Here is a 19,035-nt window from a genome sequence, read left to right as displayed (position 1 = left end):
GCTAAGGTCGACGAACGAGTACGCGCCCACGAACCGCCTGATTAATTGCTGCTATTCGGGGTATTCAGCGATCATCGATTCTCTGGCAACTCATCTGTACCCCATTCGAATGCTTTCCGAGGCTCGCGTGGAAACACGAGATGGCTGGTGGAAATCGATGCTCGTCTCCTATGACCGGTCCTTTGCGGCTTGAGCGTTGTTGCTCCGTCCCCTAACCACCCTCTGGACCAAATCAGCGGATAGTGTTTGAGGATTGGAACCAGGCCGCACGCACAGGCGTTGGTACTTCATTTCTTCGGAAAGCCGAGGTATCTAAAAAGCTCTGGATCGACCTGCTGTTCCGCAGCAGCGTTAGCTTTTAGGGCAGTTCGGTCAAAGAACACTGTCCAGGACACCGTGTTGGGGGAACGTTATTTTCTGGAATACCGTGGCCATCGATGCGGTGAATTCTGCGGCCTTTGTGGACGCGCCATGGTCGCCGTTGATTGGGGGTATGATGCCCGTCGTTGGAAGTTATTGGTGGCAGCGGCGCGCGGTTAGATCGAAAGTGCGGCAGGTTTTCTAGCGGGCCCGTTCAGGCTACCACGCGTGCCCGACGCTTTAATAACGGCCGTGGAGTGGATGAAAGGCAGGAGGAAAAAAGAAGGAGGAAAAGGGCCGTGCGGGTGTTGTGGTAGGCGGCGGTAGATGCGGTGTCGCGGTGCAGCTTTAATTAGTGTTTAACTAGAGAGGAAAAACAGGAGTGTCGGCCGGATAGAAGGGCGCTCGAGAAACACACGGCGAACGTTAATGCGCGAAATCGGTTGCACGCGTTAAGCGCTCCCTGCGAAGGGCTGAGGCGAAAGGAGAAGCCGCCGAGTGGCGTTCAGTGGGGTTTTCCTTTTCCGCGCGGAGCCGAGTGGATATATCGATGGTGGAGGAAGGATGCCTGCCCCGGCGAGGCTGACAATGATCGCGGGCGACGCGGGGACGCTGGGTAGTGACGTTGAAGTGCGAAAGGCCGCGAGTGAATGTGGTACCGCGTGAAGATGACTTAACGCGATTCGGTCGCACGAGGGTAGCAACCGAGCCGCCGACAGCTTAGTCTCGACAGGACGAAGCCGTTCTCGTGGCTTGCCTTCGGTTCGCCTCCAAGTGCTGGGATTCTTGAGCGTGGTCACGAGTCACGAGGAATAACGAGAGAACATGTGGAGTGTACTGGTGTTGTTCGTTGGACTAACGAAGGCTGTTTCCTACGTCGCCGGGATCACTTCCACCGTCGACGAGAAATCGGGTAAGTCCACTCTTACTCTTCCATCCGCCCTCCACTCTTTCTGTCTCGACCTACATACATATGTACACAGGTACGTACGTATGTCGCGGCATTCTCTCGCGGAGGGAAAAATTCGCGGAACCTTGCCTCGACCTTGCTTGCTTTTCGAGAGCTACGAGCGTAATTCGTCGTTGAAACGTTTTTTGGGGAATTTCGCCGCGCGAAACGTGGAAACGAGAGAACCGAGGACGAGGCGCAAATTCGTCCGGGTTGGTATCGCGTCGCGAACAGCGGGAGACCGAATTCGCTGCTATTTTCTTGCTTTTATTTACCACTCTCGCCGCGCCGGTGTATCTGGTGTGAGGGTTCGCCCTGGGCGACCGGCCGCTGCAGCTTTTCGCGGGCTCCGGCCGCGTAATAAATCGACGAATCGGAATCGTCCGCTTACACTATCGTGCGTCGTAAAAAATGTTCACCGCGCGCCACGCGATGCAGCGCGGGGTGAAAAACATCGCGGAGAAAGGGGCGTAGGCGCGAAGGAAATGGGCCTGACGAGCTAACCGATTTACGGGTGATTTCGCCCCGTAGCGCCCGACGACATCCGACTGCCGACTTGGACCGCGCGCACAGGGAAGAAGGGTCGACATGTATTCCCCAGATGTTATACATAATGTACCGGATACACGTACGCTCGTGCCCGCATTCCCTGTACTCCCAGGGTGGCGAGCTACACATCTCTGCGCGAACGTTCGAGTGCAGCTGGATGTAATCAAATTTGACGGATACGTAGGTCCTGGATTTTCCACCGACCTAGCCAGACATTCAATTTACGGAATGACGCGTCGCGAAACATTTTGTTGGCGTTGACGGTTCGTTAACAGTCGAAAAGGCGGCAGGTATCGAGCCTCGCACGAATTCGTGTCGACGGCAACGGCCGCGTATCCTTCGGGGAATGAAATTATCGAGAGGTCCGCGAATAATGGAGAAGGAATAATGCGCTTTATGATCCAAGACGGCGGCGGCGGCAGTTTTTCCGTTATCGCGTGATTGAAAACCTCATTTCGCCCGGCGCGGCGTGGCGCGACGGCCAGAGTCCTCGTAATCAGACTCGCGCCGCTTGTCCTTTGACGCGACGCTCGCGCATTGTCTTCGATACGGAAGTTCTCCGACTTGGAGCAACTCCGCACAACAGCGCCGGGAATTCGATTAAAGCCAGCTGTGTCTCGAAGGCGAGCGGCCCGGTCGATCGGCCCGATCTCCGACCCCGATCAATGACATTCCTAACGTTCCACAGTGGGCCAAACGGCCGATCTAGCTGGACAAAAGCTATTTTGGCGACTGTTATAAAATGTTTTCATTTTTATTCCAAGTTGTCAGAGAAGGTTTCGAGCAACCGAAAACGCATCGATAAATTCATTTAATAACGCCTAACGGCCATAGTACCTCTGCAATGATGCCCGTTCCGCGCTTATGGTTCACGAACTGACATAGCCCCGAATACAACACCATGAACAGAACTGTACCGGAACTTTTTATATATCTATTATTTGTTTTTTTTTATACAGGGTGTGTCACGTATCTGTCATCATGAAATTTAAAAACTCTTGACGTTTTGTAAGTTATTCGAGTTCTTTTCAACTTATGTATAGTCATTGCAGATATCATGATTTGTTTTAATAAAAAATATTTGAAAAATTATTTAATTTTTAATAAAGCATTATGTGTACGAATATGTACGTTTAAAAGTTTATATTTCCCATGCGAATTCTTATTTTACTCTTTTCACTGTTGCGTTCGTGGCCGCGATTGTCATGCTCAAGCTCCTCTTTCTCGCTGGTCTCGTACCCCAGCCTTTCTCCAAAGCTCTTTTCCTAAACACTGTGCTCCGGCGTGCACGTCGCGCGTAAAAATTGACAAAGGACCCGTGGAGGGGCGCGACACCAGGCACCGGAAGTTGGCCGGTGTAATGGCCGAAGCCCCCTTTCAAACTTTTCCAACTTAAGGAGTTCGAGTGCGAGTTTGGCCAGACGCGAAGCCCGTTTATCGGCAAGTGCGGACACGTACCGTGATTCCGTGAGGTGTAGGAGCATCGCGGTCGCACGCGGGACCCTGCCGAACGGTTTCTCGCGGGCTTTCATCCCGCTCTTCTTCCCTCCGACCCTCGACTCTCCACCCTCTGCCACTCTGTCCCGGTGTGGAACTAGTCCGCGCGCTCCGCTACCGCCGCGAACGCGCCGACGGATCGAGCTCGTTATTAATTATTGATGCCACGGCAATAACTCGACGAGGTAATAATGGTCGAAAATATGATCGCGGGTAGGATATACGCGGCGATGGGCCGCGAATACCATCCCTCGCGCGCCTCCCACAGTAAATATATTCCTGTAACGCAACAATTATCGACGGCATCGTTTATTATTGCGCGCCCGTCGGCCGTCGTTCTCGCTCGCATAAATATCGACGCGAGAAGTATCATCGATAAAGTTATCCGCGGGAATAATGAAGTTCTCGTGGCGCCAGCTTTCTAGCTAAGCCTCTCCTGCCTCTATTGTTTAGAATTAATCCTATTACTGCAAATTGAAGAGCTGTATTCCTGCTCCTCCACTTCTTCTACGTAGGCTAAGTCCGGTATAGATCGACCACCGGGAGAGTCCGCCAGCGTTGATAGTTTAAGCCTGATGCAAGATAGGGCGCTGCGTGTCACTGACACGAAACAGAATGTGTTGAAAATGGTAGAATGGGTGTAAATACAGCCGCTCGAAATTTTGGAACTCCTAAACCAACCCTAACATTTCACCAATTCCAAAAACAAGTGCGACAGTGGTACTCAGAATACGCGGAACGCAGCTTGCAACCATTCTGAGTAGTTCAGAACACATTAGGGCAGAGTAGGGTGAAAGAAATGTAAAGAAACACACGAACTCTTCAATTCCGAAGCAGAAACGCAAAAAAACAGTTAGAAGAATCTTCAGATTCAAGGAGCGTCAGTCCCATTCTTCAAGAGAATGATATGTCGTTATAAGAGCGAGACGAAAACGAATGTGTGAGACGCGGCGAAAATTATTTCGAAACCTCGAAAAGCGACGATTGGGTTAAATGTATGCGCTACAGCCGTTGATAAATGCCCCAAGTACGAGAGTTTTTGCGATTTATGCGGAAAACTAAAGAAGAAATAAAATATCAATTAATGTACTCGTGTATTAAACTTTTACCAATGTTTTTGGTTGAAACTGAGAATAAATATTTGAAATTATCGCACGCTATAATTTATGTATACTAAAATTGCTAAGTTGCTTGGGCTTTGCTTTAATTCGCAGAAAACGACAAGAATGTGAGAAACAACGATGCCGCAATTTCTTTTCCAAAAAGTGGTCGAACTCTCCCGGACTTACAATATATCTTCGTCCAGACTATTTACTTATTTTCGTTTTCATTATTACCCGGTTGTCACTCTCATTACGCGCGATAGGGCGCGCAGCTCGTAGCAACGTCTGGGGAAGCTCGGGAAGCGAAAGTCGTTCGTCTTCGTGTCCCGGGGCTGTCGGACGAGAGCCAGGGAAAATCGTCGCGCATAAAAGCACGTAGAGGTCCACACGTACGGGAAGGGAAGACACACGGACATCGGCGGCGCTTTGCTGGAAACTCGGGGCAACCGTGAAGAGGACCCTAGCACCGTATCGAGGGCTCGTCGACTTTTCTTTCTCCGTGCAGGTTTAACGAACCGATACCCCGCAGTTTCCTTTCCGCGCTCGGACTTCTTCGTTACGCTCTCCGGCTTTCCCGGCCACCCCTTTTACCTCCGCGTTTCTCTCATTCGCTTGCGCAACCTGTTCCCCAGCGTCGACTCCTTCCCGGTTATTCCATTTCTTAATTTAACCCCACCACCCGCGGCACGTCTGACGCCTCTTTTCTCTTCTTCCTTCTTCCTTTTCACCCGCTCCTCTCTATTGGCACCGGCAAGCTTTCGTCACTTCGTCATCAATAATGCCTCCCCGTTCTCCGCGCTCGACCGTTCTCCGGCGATAAATGCGACCGCGAACGAGAAACGAGAGGAGACAACGCGGCGCTGGCGCCGGTGCATTCATCCTGGGCTTTGCACTTGGTGTCCCTTTACAATTTATAACTCGCGTCGCTAATGCCGCACGCGGCGGCCGTAATTTCCATTTCGAAGTCCCACCGGCCATTGATTTCCAACGATGACCGAGCGCCGGGGAAAAATGTGCGCGAACGAGCAAAGGCCTCCCGCGATTCCCCTTTCGCTGCTCTTTTACACTTTCCTCCCTTGTTCCCGCGGCCCGCTATTTATCTCGCGGCCGCTTGGCGCCCCCTAGCTGATAGCCTATTTTGTCTCCTGCTCGCTCTTGGAATTGCATCGGCGAAACTGATTTCCTTTCTAGCTGGGCGCTTCGACCAGCCCCTGGGCGAGCGCGGCTTTTCCAAAAGCATCAGTTGCGCGAACAGCTCGCCGCGTGGGGGACGCGCAATGAGAAATTTCAGCGAGCCGTCGTCAAACGTTTGCTCGCTGTCGATTGAATGCGGGAGGACGAGGAGACCTCGTTCGAAGCGATCTGTGCTTACGCGATTTAACGCGTGGGACATGGGAGAAGGCGAAAGCTCTGCATTGCTGCTCTGCCTCTGGCTGCGAGGAAATGTATGGAAAAAGAAAGTGGGCACGCGTCGTGCTTTTAAATTAACAGCGCGTAACGGTTCGAGTGTTTGTTACACGGGGTGCTCGGTGAAAGGAAGCATTAGGAGCTTTGTGTCAAAGAGAGCATGACGAGCATTGTGATGAGCAACGCTTCCCCGCGCTTTTCGAAATTTCAAGTCCGCCGGTGTTTTCACATGCTTGACGCTCGAGCTAAACCTTATGCGGATTGAAGCGACATTTGCTTCAACTGGCACGCGCAAATTTGGTTTGCGAAACCGCGACACCCATCGACCGCTGGTGTCCGCGTAGCGGCGCAAAGTAGGCGCGCCATTCGAAAATGGGGTAGCAAATAAATTTGTCGTTTCTCGCATGAGCTTTCGGCTGCCTCGATTTGGCCGACTGGATTTATTTATTTCTTTTTTTTCCCCGCTGGTTCCTAGCTGTATTCAGGGGTGGCGCGGAGTCGGTGCTCGCCTCGCTCCCGAGACACGTCGAACCCAATATTTCTCGGCGTATCTCGACGCCGGTGGCGCCGGGTGTCGTTCGTCCCTTTCCCTCCTTGATTTTCACAGGATGCATCTCGGGGGTTTAAGCCCGATCCTGTCGTGCCGACAGTTACAAACGAGACGTCCTATAACTGTCAGCGGCGGGGGAGTTCGGACCGAGTCGAGGTGCGCGGAGACGCATCCTGCGAAATTGCGCGCGGATATCTCCCGATTGTGCTCCTGACCCCTTCTGCCGTTAACGTAACCCTACCGCGGATTAATTGATAATTCCGCGATTAATCAAGCCGATCGTCTCGATCGCAAAGTCTCTTTGCCCTTCACCGCTCCGCTATTCCCCGCCGAAGAATCGTCGCTCACCATTTTCATACTTTGGACGGTGAGCGCTCCGCGCGATCGCCTCTGTCGCTCCGCGCAGGTATGTACAGAGGAGGCAGCTCGCAGTTTGCAGTTTGGGGATCGCGTTGTCGACACATGCAATCTCGACCCCTAAGGACGCCGCAGCAGGAGTTGACGCGGAGTCGGAATTGAATCTTGCCGACAGAACCGATTTCGCTTCCGGTCTGTTGTCTCGTGGAACGATTTCAGCTTATTTCCTATCGCCGATTCTCCACGCCGGCGAAAAAGGAAGAGGAGGAGGAAGAGAGCAGAGATAACGGAGAGAGCCGTGAGGGGGAATATATGCTACTAGCTCGATCTTGCTCCGACAGGTCTGCCAGAGTACGAATTTACTTGGGAACTAAGAGCGAGCCACCCTCGTTCTCTCTTTGCCCCCTTCGCCCGCTATATCCAATACATCTCGGCGCGATTCGATAAAGTCTCTATATTCGCTTTCGCGAAATAATCCCCGGGCTCGTGAAAGACGGGCGTAAATAAATGCCTGCGTCGGTTAACGACATCGCGCCGAACCGATACGCTCGTGAATTGGCGCGCGAGTTATTATTATTATTATTTATTTAAACGGGACTAGCCCTTAGTATACACTGTACAGTCAATAGAAATGTTGTACGAGGTATTGCATAGATACTAATTTAAAAGAGAACGGTGCAGCCGCTTATTGCTAATCTATGGGGTTAATTTTGCGCGCCGCTGTTAAAAAGGGCGCTAGGTCCATGTTAAAGAAGTCCAGCTCAGAGTTTATAGGATCAGCATGCGCTACACTAGTCGTTAAGAGCGTGGGTTTAAGAAAAGGAAATGATCTTACCCTTCGTTCAGGCGCATTTAGGCAAATTTTACTGAGGATCTCGGGACAGCAAATATGACCGTTTAAGATTTTATAGAGGAGAATCAGATCGGCCACTACTCTTCTTTTATAGAATGAGTCTATTTTGAGCCTGCCCATTGTTTGATTGTAGTCGCGATCAGTGTAGGACATGGGACAACCAGCTTTATACGCCGCATACCGGAGAACTTTATGCTGCATCTTTTCGAGCAGTGCCCTGTGTTTGACAAGGTTTGGGGACCATATAACAGATGCATATTCAAGAAGCGGGATTACAAGAGAGAAGTACAGCGTTCTGTACGTGTGAGGATAGGAGAAATCAGTCGAATATCGCTGCAGGAAACCCACAATCTTCGTAGCAGGGTGGAAAGTATGATCCCTATAAAAAAATTTCAAAGAAGTAAAAAAATTACGCCAAGTACACGAAATCAAATGAATCACAAGAGAATAGAAGATAATAATAATTAGAATATAAAAGAAAGATGTGAAATCAAAATGAGCTGGGGTGATGAGATATTAATGAAATAAGTTTCAGGTTAGGTTGGAATAGCATGCGACAAAAGAAATGATAGCGGTAGCGACTGTCGAAATGTACAGGGTGTCTTTCGTGTACTTGGCGTCGAGACGCTACCGCGTCTCTAGATCCACGTGTTCGGAGAAGGTCAAGCTCGAGTCAACGATGACACCGAGATCGCGAACAGCATTAACTGGGAGAGGAGCAGTATCGTCGAGGGAGTAATTAAAAGTAATGGCGCACTTACCACGAGAAAAACGAATTACATGACATTTATCAGCATTGATATGCAAATTATTGCCTTGGCACCAGTCTTCAAGCATGCGAAGATCGGATTGTAAGCCCAGCGCATCCGATTCAGAGGATACTACTTTAAAGATCTTTAGATCGTCGGCAAAAAATAAAAACTTACTATTACTGAACACACTAACTATGTCGTTACTAAAGAGGGTGAACAGTAAAGGGCCAAGATGCGAGCCTTGCGGGACACCAGAAGTGACTTCAACAGGTTTGGTGTACGCACCCTTGACTCTTACAATCTCCGTTCGATCACACAGATCGAGAGTTAGCGAGAGCCGGGACCAGGTCCCCGGTTCAAAGACATCGCCGCAGATTTTCGCGTGCTTTTCCGTCACGGGGGTGGGGATTTCGATTTGCATGTTCGAAATACGTGACGTGCCTGGTCGTGTTTACAACAACTTCTGCAAAAGATGGCCGTTGGCTTAACCCACAGAATCGCGGCGTGCCGTCTCGCCACCCTCCCTCTATTCGAGTAATTCGCTTTGGTTCTCGGATGCCAGACGCTCTCCAGCATTTCGCCGTGTCGCGGCGAGGGCGATGTAAGAGGCAGAGAGGCGCGCCGTAAAGGGAGTCACGGTTTGTTAACGTTGAATTAATTTCGCAGCTAGACGGCGTAATCTTGATAATTTCGTCGGAGACTTATCGATCGGGTGGACGTTTACGTAAGCCGGGAGGGACGTGGCTCGTTTACGCGTGTCTTCTCGTTGTCACCGGTCGGCCCTAATAGGGTAAATTCGGACGGCTCCGTCTCGTCGAATTTCAATCCTCCGCGATCCCCCCTCGCCGGGGAATGAGCCAGCCGAACCGATGGATGCTTGGATCATCGCGCCAATCCTCGCCTCCGTTTTCCACTTCTGCTCCTTCTGTTCCGGCTGTTTGTTTCGCTCGCACGAAATAGTATTTGTATTTAGCTCCGTGAGAACGGATCGTTACGCGTTCTCAACGGCACTCCAATTATTTCAAGCTGTCCGATAAAAACGAGAGGAGCCGGGTCCCGAAGCACGCTCGATCATTGATTCTTCGCTATCCCTGTCTGTATCTTCCCGATACGCTGCTATCGGGGGCTGCAGTTTTTGTTCGTTAGTCCATGGAGAGTTTCCGCATTCTTTTGATATCGAAGTTTTCGGCCCCGCTCTAAGAAACCCACTCGGGGAGGCCATTCGGGACCAGTTTAGTGGCCCGTTCCTCCCGATCTGCTAACAATGCCACCGGCCGAGATCCACGGCCTGCCGCCCCGAGAGAAGAATGCAGAGACATTGTCGCCCCATCGACAGCTGCCGTTAATATCGTTCAAATACTTATTTCCCGTTTAAAGGAAATAAAGGAAGCGACGCGTCAGCACGGGGACACCGCGGCAGCTAACTTGACGCGACGTTTGAATAGCATTTCGCCAATGTTGGCGCGAGCCATCCAACGGCAATAAATTAATGGAGAAACTATTGGCCATGCAAATATTAGCCGGCTACTATTTGCCGTAACAGAAAATTATAAATTCATGGGTATAAAGTGATGCATTAATTACCGGTTGTCAGTTTCAGCGGGCGCTCGTTCCGCCGGCCATATTTTCTAAATCCCCCGGAGATTTTCCGAATTCCTTTGCCCGGGTCGATCGGTAATTGGAACGCGATTTTGATCGTTCGGAAATTGCTTTCGCGTCGTCGCGCACGCCAGATGGACGAACATATTTAATCGAAAGAGCCATGGCTGGGCGAACGAGCGATCGGGCGAGGGAATGGATGAGAAGCGGAGACAAATCGAGTAGCAGAGTGTATGGATAGGCCGGTAGGAGGGGTGGAGGTCGATGAAGTCGGGCAAGTCGGAGAAGTCGAAAAAGGTGGAAGTGAATTACAAGGTCCAGTTACCGGGGATAATCTGCGGGGAACGAGGATGCTGGATGGTCTCTTGAAAGAGCATTCCTCTTTCTTTCTTTTTTTTTTTTTATATTTCACAATAAAAGCGGGCAAAGTTTTCCGAGAGTGCTAATTGAGCTTTGTCCTTTGAGGGCCCCCTCCGTCTATTGTTTCGTACAGAGAGCCGGAAAATAAAACATCGCTTGCATGTCATGAAAATTCACTAGTGTACAGTGGCGTGCAAAACGTTTCCACCGAGCAATTCTTTCCCTTGGTTTTTTTCAAGGGGAAAGGGCTGCAGAAACATTAACCAACATTCGTTGCCGGCAAAATATTTGCCAACGAAACGGTACACGGGTCCTTTAACTGCACTTACATATCGCAGTGAAAATGACGTGGTTTATTCCGCTGGTGAAGCAAAGTGGTTGAACTGCTCCAAGCGAATATGTGCGAAGTGGTGGAGCGAAGTTACTTTTCTTTCGATCATCTCGCACCAGTAATTGATACGAATCGCAGCTCCTCTGAGCTTTGCTCCGAAGGCACAACGAACGGTTTGAACGGTTTCTGGGCGGAACCTTTTGACGCGCTATTATACGCGGCCTCGCGAATATACTTTGCGACGTATCGAATAAATCTCGGCGACTTTTATCGCGCCGCGGCAATTTCCAAATTAAATATGCGGAAACGCGAGCCTTTCCCGAAGGCCAGCCTTTTGACCCGATTCTCCAAAGCGTTCGACCGAGGGGGGGGGCGTTAATTCTAAATGAATTCCAAGCAATTGGTCTCGAGTGTCGCGAGCACCGACGGATACGGAGTAATTTAATCGTGAAAGGAGCAGAGCGACGCGGTTCCACGGCAGTGATAAAAAGTCAATGGAATCAGAAGTGGCTGGTGACAAAGTAAATCGTGATCTTCCAGGGGAAATTGGGTATCAGAAAGGGGGAACAGAACGTCGCCGACCGATGGCGAGCCGTCAATCCAGGTTGGCGCCAGCGATATATCAGTGTCGAGTGTGAGAGCGAGAATCAACGAAAGAATAAGTGAACAAACTCGAGGGGATCTTACCGATTAACCGGCGACGGCTCGTAAGATTAATAAAACGGCATCTCAGGTGCAGACCTGACGATTACTCAACGCGACGCGCGATCGAGTAAATAATTAATTAAGAGAGACAGAAGTTCGTTTGCTGCGGCCTTAATTGCATAATCAACTGAGAGACAGCTGGTGCCAGGAGTTCTTAAATTATGTATTATCCAGATTCTGACAGGAGAAATTTTTCCCGACGCTTATAGACGTATCTAATAAAAGAAGCACCGTATACGATAGAATAGTGTAGGTACTTATTTATGTGTGCGAATAATATATTAGTGTACAATTTCGGAATTGCAAAATTAGAACAATACGGTGAATATAAAATTATAATCTTCATCTCTGTAGACAATTCTTTTATATTTGTGTTAATAAATATGAAACTGTAATGAATCAATACCGCCTACGGAGAGTATATTTCTGATATTCAATATCAATTATGCAACACCTGATGCAAATTAATACCGCTGGTTTTCGCTCCTCTGCGGATGAAAATTCGAAGAAAAAGTGAATGAAAAATAAATCAATAAAAAAAATGGAGACCCGGTAAATTGTCTTTTGTTTCTCAACAGGCCTTTATTAAATAGTGTATACTAAAGTTTAAAAGGCACAGGTGCCTTTACTACGCCGCTGCGTTCGAAAACTTCCTCGTTCGATGAACGGGGGGAAACGCTCGCGTCTTCTGTCGGATTATCGGTGACCGTAAAATTTGAATATTTCCCGGTTTTATTCTCTTATAAAGATTTTACGCGCCGCGCCGAAATGCCTCCGCCTAGCACCGTCGCGAAGCATCGATCGACTGTTCGTTAACGGCTATAAGCTCTCGATATTGCCTGTTTTTAACTGATCGGCCTTAATGCCGGGTTGCTGTGAGTTACGAGCGGAGCGGAGCGGAGAGAGTATATCGTCCCGGTCACGAATCGTCGCGTTTCTTTTCATGGCTGATCCTTAATAGCAGGTGGCGGGCGCGCGTGGCAGCTGTAATCGGAACGCAAGCAGTCGAGCGGTTTGTCCCGGATCGTTATCGGTAGTTGCAGGTGGCCGGAATGAGAGGCGAGCTTACTAATTTCTGAGTTACGCGGCCCAGTCATGACAGAGCGTTTTCACGTGTCGCGAATCGGTATCGCGCACTCTTTTCTTTTCCAGCTGGACGCGTTATCGTGCGTGTTCCCCGACGATTAACACGTGTTTTTTACCCCTCCGACGGCGGTCGCGCAATCTTCGCTCCCCCCGATATCGATCACGGCACCGGACTGGGCCCGACTCGGCCGAGTCGAGCCGGCTAGAAACGCACCCCCTAGGATATCTGATTACATCGCGGAATAGTCACGAACCGAAGGTACGAGTCTGAAGACGTAGCACGAATTCCAACGACTTCATATCTCCGCGCTGTGAATAGCACTCGCGAGCGCAGCCGCCCTTCTTATCTGACTTAATAAGTTGATTGCGACGTCTCGCGAGAAGACCAACGATCGTTGGGACGCGCGTGCGCCGGCGGAGCGTTCCGGACGATCTTGATTCGGCCTGTAATCGAGGCGATTTACGCGCGGAACGATTAGGGGGGACGTAAATGTTTTCGGTAGATTAGGTTTAGTTTTGCCAGTGTCGGCGTCCGTGTCGGCGGCTCGGCGGGCCGACGACCAATTTGCAATTACGGAAAGCTCACTCGTTCGGAGCAGGCCGATGACCTACGATAATCGTGAAAAATGACCGTAGAGTCGCGTAATAGGTAGTCATTGTTCGCGGCGATAACACGACAGATACGGTGTAACGTTTGAGTCGATATATCCCCGCAGGAATCTTGCGTGCCTGCTCGCCGGTACCAGCTCCACGGGTCATCCATTTGCCAAATAGATGACTCCTTAGGGACTGATGCTTTTACCGAGGCCCCGATTACGCGCGCCACCGTCAACGATTAAACCTTTTCGCTAGCCAATTCCCTGATTTTCTTCTCCTCCCTCTGCTCCCTGCTTCGTCGCGACAGCCTCTTCCGCCCGGCGTACCTGGCCGATCCATTAACTCGATTGGTCCACTTCTGTCCGGGAAACTAGCGAAAGGGGATGAATCCACGGGGGCGGTCGAGTTTCGGCGGACCCCTTTAACCGACTGGAAAAAAACACAAGCAGCTACCGCGCGGCCCGACGTTAAAAAGTAGTCCGAGCCCCCCCCCGAGGGGGCAACCGTTTTAAACTTTTAATCGTGCTTCACGACTCGTTAACTATCGGCGATAACTTCGATTTCGTCGGACACACGGTTCTTCTCGCGTCCTTTGGGCTCAGCAGTTTCTTGTCCAGGCTCGTTCCAACTTTCCACCCCGCGGAACTTTCAAAGTATTTCGTATTGATTCCTCGCGACACCGCGAGGCCCGCTCATCTCGCATCCTCTGGTCGCGGCGAATTTTATAATTGGCCGGCCCAAGTTTCCCCGCCGCGACGGAACCGCGAAAGCTGATGCAGATTGTATGGTGGGGCCGAGGCGAGGGTAGGGGTTATTTCGTTTTTAAGGGAGACGAGTCTCGGTGCTCGCTCGAAACTCCATTTCCTTGCGGTCCGCGTAACCTTCTTCTGGGCGCAATCGCGTCTCGCTTATTTTTCGCGAGCGTTCCCCGGCTTCCTTTGCTTAGCAACGACGGGATCGGCGCCGAGGGGAGGAAAAAAAAGGGAAGCGCGCGCAAACGAAAGCAAGCCGGGGAAAGGAGGATCGCCCGAGCTCGCGAGAAACGACCGAGTGTATATTACTTCCCCCCCCCCCCTGAAGCTCTCCAGGAACGATTCTTCTATAGTTCCCTCGCCTGCAACTTTTTCGCAGGACTATTTTCTTCCCCCTGATCTGCGTTACAAAACCGAGAGGAGCGGTGTACCCTCGCGATACGGCTTTAAAATTTCCCGAGGAATTCAGATCGTTCGGCCCGTATAGACGGACGTCCGTTAGGGAGATCGGTAGAAACGCACATGGCGGTCTCGGAATGCACCGGGCGATTGGACCGTGGAACCTCTCTCCGTGCGAGTGCCCAAGGAATCGATTACTTACCCAGTCGAATTTAGAAATACGGGAGATCCGAGTGCACTCGAGTGACGAACTAGTAACTCTCCATTCTGCATATCTCTGGCCAGTGGGGGCAGTCAGGATTTAACCTTGGGGGGAGCCGAGTTTAAGGGATGAAAATATTTTTAATGCAAGACCAATAAAATTCGTTAGGTGCTTAAAAAAAAATTATTTAAAGAATTAAATCCATTTTTTCTTTTCTTTTTACAAAGCTCTTGAATTACTTCAGTCGTGGTTACTCCACCTAACCCCGCCGAGTGCGCCACTGTCTCTGGTTCCCTTCTCGAGAGGAGTCACCTTCTTTGTAACACCCCGTAGAGCAGTTTGTCGTCCTCCGCATTCTCGCCCGGCGTCTGCGATCCGAAAGTTTTGAGGAAATGCTGCAATTTGGACGCAAACGAGTGGACAGTTCGGATCTGCGATATACTGGGAACGTTGGGGAAAGAGGGGGAAACGAGGTGAGAGGATGGAGTTGTCGACCATGAATACGTCGTTTCGTAGCTACGAATTATTCATGATGCGTAAGCACGTACCGTTTTCAATGGATCGATGTTGACGGTGGTAGTCAAAGCCGACGTAATATGAATCTGGTAATATAGGAGTAGGGTAGCGGCGGGTGGCGTTCGTCGGATTGGAACATGGCATCGGCGTTTCCCTACTTGGGCGCGGCGATAACCACACGCGCGGATTGATATTGTAGAGACTGTAATATTGGCAATTGCGGTGCGCGGCTTTATATTATACAGGCTGGGTAACGAACGTACGACATTCAAAGTCCCCGTTGCAAATCCCAGTCCCCGCAAGATCTGCGCCGGAGAGGGGAAATTGCACGCGTCAGTTGCACGGTTACTCGCTTCAAAACATCCCTATTCACGATCTCTTAGATTGGAGTCTTTATTGACAACTCGTTTTCACCGTGTTTCTCGCAGCGAGTGCACACGCTCCCGGGATTCTCGTGCACCGGGACTTGGTGCGCGAAACCGGAACGAATATTTAAGGCCGACGTGAACGCAGATACCCCAGAGAATTAGCGATTTCCTTTGAAAAGCTAACGTAACTCGTGATACTGCAGCAACACCGGTTACCTAAGCGTAGAGGTGTTTTAGGGACGATTCGATTTGTAAGCGAAGGAGAGCCGAGGTCTTAGGCCAGCGGAGAAGCATAAATCGAAAGGGCGAGGGAGGTTAGCGGGATAAATCGTGCGGCTGAAAGCGGTAGGGATCGGTAATGGAACAAGGTTCGCGGCGCGCCAGCGTGCAGAGGAGGGGCTGCGTATCCGTCTACATTACGCTGCATAATTCATGGGGTTGTCATAGACGCGAGAGGCGGATAATGGTACCGTACTGGCCGTGGTCCCATTGTCCATGGTTAGGCGGCGTCAACCAACTTGGATCCGGAGGATGACGATTACGATGTGGACGACGCCGTCGCGTCGCCGACTCGTCGTCGTCGAATGTCCAGGATTCACGCACCGTGCGCCCCGCAGATTGCGTCCCTGTCTGTTTACACAATGCGTTATATTCCCGCATTGTCATGCGAAAATTCACGGATACACCGCGCCTCGTGCGCCAGCTGGGGCCTGCTGGCCCTGTCGACCCAGCCTGCGCTGCACGCGCTGCAACAACCTTTCGATCCGACGGAATTTCTTCTCCGCTCGGCTCCCACGAGATACGATCTTCCACGAAAGGAGCATAAAGATGGATCGCCCGCGTTTCGACGAAATTAATGACGCGCGAGGCGCCTCGCGAATAACCTCGGCAGCATAAATGTTTGAGCGGCGTTCGGTAGCGTTCTTTTGGCAGCGTCGCGATCCGGAAACCGGTGGACGTTAGCCGCTTTTATTTTCCCCGATAAAACTCCCCACGCACGGGAATACTTTACGAGGGGGCTCCCGCGATTCTCCACAGGTATTTGCGCGTTACTCCCGCTCGCTTACACTCGCGCGGCTACTTTGAATAAGAATGCGCTCGATCCCGCGCTTTCCGCCGATGTATCATCGATGAATTTCTGCTGGACGGTTTCGCGGCAGGAAAAGGGAGCGTACCTAACGGGGAAAGTGTCGCGGATCTTTCCGTGAGCGATCACAGCGCGACGCACAGTCGACTGGCAAACAATCGGCGGAGAATAATGAAATTGCGGGGAACTCTCGCTAGCCTGGTCGACAGACAACCGTGGCCGCGGTCGGTTTCTATTTTAATGCGAGTTAATATGTGCACCGCCCAACGGAACACGGTTAATTGCGATTTGTTCGCTGAATGCGGGACACTCGTCTAACTAATTTCAGCTTCCCCGCATCAAACACGCCGCTGTTGCACAACCGCCCGTCCCCTTTCTCTCGCTTCCTCCTCCTCCGCTTGGTCCTTAAATTTTTCCCGTTTTCCTCTATTATTTACCCCCCCCGTAACTGCATTCTGTTCGCTGTCGCGGAATCGTTAATTTCGCAGACTCGTCGCATTGTCTGGCATCGCGTCGCTGCTCCGATGCCATCGACGATTCGTCGCTGATATCGCGGAATTCGCTCGTCTCTCCGTTGATTTCACTCGGCCGGAGGGGGAGGTGGCTCGTAAAGTTTTATCCAGTCGGGAGTCAATAATTCAAGCGAGCCCGATCGCCGTTCATATTCTACGGAACGGGCAGAGTCGAACTGAATTCCAATTGGAAGAGCCAGTTTGTGAAATTGACGCTAATTCGTCTGATCGACCTGCCGGCGACTGGAACAAAAGCTGCAACAAAAATCGTGTAATCTAATCCCTTAGTCGAAAATCAATGGGGTTCAATCGAATTTCGCCCCGAAGTGGACCCGCGGAATCGAGTCAGCGTGTGCTGATTACAAAAACCGAGGAAACTGCCCGCGTTTGTCGGCTATCGCGCTTTTGCGATTTACACGGCCGGTGTGCTCTGTAACGCCGGGCCTTTGTTTATCACCGTGAATCGATCCGGTGGAAATCGGTTGCCGGAGGGGGCGGGAGGAATCCGCCGACGCGGTCCCGCGAGCCGGAGCTCGGGGCAAAGAGTAACGCTGAGTTTACACCTGACGAGTGTTCGGCCGTGTGAGCCGAGCACTCGCATAGTCGGAACGCATAGTCTAGTACTCGGCCCGAGTAATCCGGCGGGCAAGATTTTCACTCGGCCGAGTAGTAGACCGATGACTCGGCCGAGTCATGGGTCGTCAGGTGTAAACCTACCTTAAGGGGTTGTAACTAGCCAGGCAGCTGAAACGAGGCGAATGTTTTTGATTTTTTTTTGAAGAAACGGAAGCGTATATTTTTACAAAACTTTTTCCGCTCAAAAGAGCAACATTTAAAGAACATTTGGTAATTTTTTCGTACGAAAATATTTACGTTTATAATAAAGTAACAACCGACATCCAAGAAGCATTTTTAGAAATTTGGTTTTGCGGTGAGAACTGCCATTCGGAAACAGATTATCTAATATAAAAAAACAAAAAGAATTTCGTTAGTATATTAATGTATCCTCAGGTTGACGGACAGAATTTTCCGAAATATTAATTTAAAACAAAACGGTGGCTATTTAAAGTTGAAATCCTGATTTCTTTCGCGTGATTTTTGCACGAAAAAATCAGGATTTCAAATTTAAATAGCCACCATTTTGTTTTAAATTAATATTTCGGAAAATTCTGTCCGTCAACCTGAAGATACATTAATATACTAACGAAATCTTTTTTATTTCTTGATTTTGGATAATCTGGTTCCGAATGGCAGTGCTCACCGCAAAACCAAATTTTTAAAAATGCTCCTTGGATGTCGGTTGTTACTTTATTATAAACTTAAATATTTTTCTTCGAAAAAATTACCAAATGTTCTTTAAATGTTGCTCTTTTAAGTGCAAAATGTTCTGTAAGAATATGTGCTTCCGCTTTTCCAAAAAAAATTCACAAACTTTCGCCTCTTTTCGGCCGCCCGACTAGGTATAACCCCTTAACGGGGCTCAAGCCATGTTTCGCGATACTTACCTCCTATTTACGTCATGGCGAATATTTCTGAAAAGAGTATTGTGCGCGCTGGGACACGTATGGAGGACAGCCTGGAGGAGCCTGAGAACGAGGTCGGAAGGTGCCGAGGCTGGCCACGCGGGGCACGAAGCTCGCGAGAACACGTAGAAACAATAGAGAGCGCCTTCTCTACGGTGCCCGCCAACACACATCGAGCTAGGTATCCTCTTCCTGCGGAGAGAAGGGACCCGGTCTGGCCTGAAATTTATGAAAAACGATCGTCGATTAAGTCTGCTGACGTGGAAGGAAAATCCTTATTGTTCGACGGCTGGGAACGGAGGAGAAAAAGGGCCAGCCCGGACAAGCTTTGCCAGGAAAGAAACCGCAGCGGGGGCTGGGAAAGGAGCATAGCCGAGATGAATGCGGCCGAAGACGCGGCAACGGTTAGCATTGTACGCCTCGTGAATTTTCTTTCTCTCCCGCTCGTCGTCTTCGTCCCCCGCAAATGTTGCGCAGTAACGAGCGGAGGACGCGTTGTTTCGGCGCGGACCTACGTATTAGGGAGCGGAGAAAGGTCGAGGGTGGAACTTTGGGAGCGTGCATCATGCTACTCGTTGTAACGAACAAGAAACTTTTAATGAACGTGTGTCCAGAAATCAT

At 50.4% G+C, this 19,035-nt stretch overlaps 2 protein-coding genes across 3 annotated transcripts in view; one reads left to right on the top strand and one right to left on the bottom strand.

Annotated features, from left to right (window-relative positions):
• LOC143368482 (uncharacterized) overlaps window positions 1-19,035 on the bottom strand; it is a 328,678-nt gene that overhangs the window by 251,523 nt on the left and 58,120 nt on the right. The window lies entirely within an intron of this gene.
• Window positions 94-19,035, top strand: part of LOC143368484 (hemicentin-1) — a 354,314-nt gene continuing 335,372 nt past the window's right edge. Inside the window, exon 1 of the mRNA XM_076811252.1 lies at window positions 94-1,273. Within this exon, the coding sequence (XP_076667367.1) occupies window positions 1,186-1,273 (88 nt within the window). The 5' untranslated portion in view covers window positions 94-1,185. The remainder of the gene's footprint in view (window positions 1,274-19,035) is intronic.

This window comes from Andrena cerasifolii, chromosome 4, assembly GCF_050908995.1.
Source record: "Andrena cerasifolii isolate SP2316 chromosome 4, iyAndCera1_principal, whole genome shotgun sequence".
Classification (NCBI taxonomy): Eukaryota; Metazoa; Arthropoda; class Insecta; order Hymenoptera; family Andrenidae; genus Andrena; species Andrena cerasifolii.
Note: the sequence above shows the minus strand (reverse complement) of the source record. Positions and strands in the feature narration are given on the sequence as shown.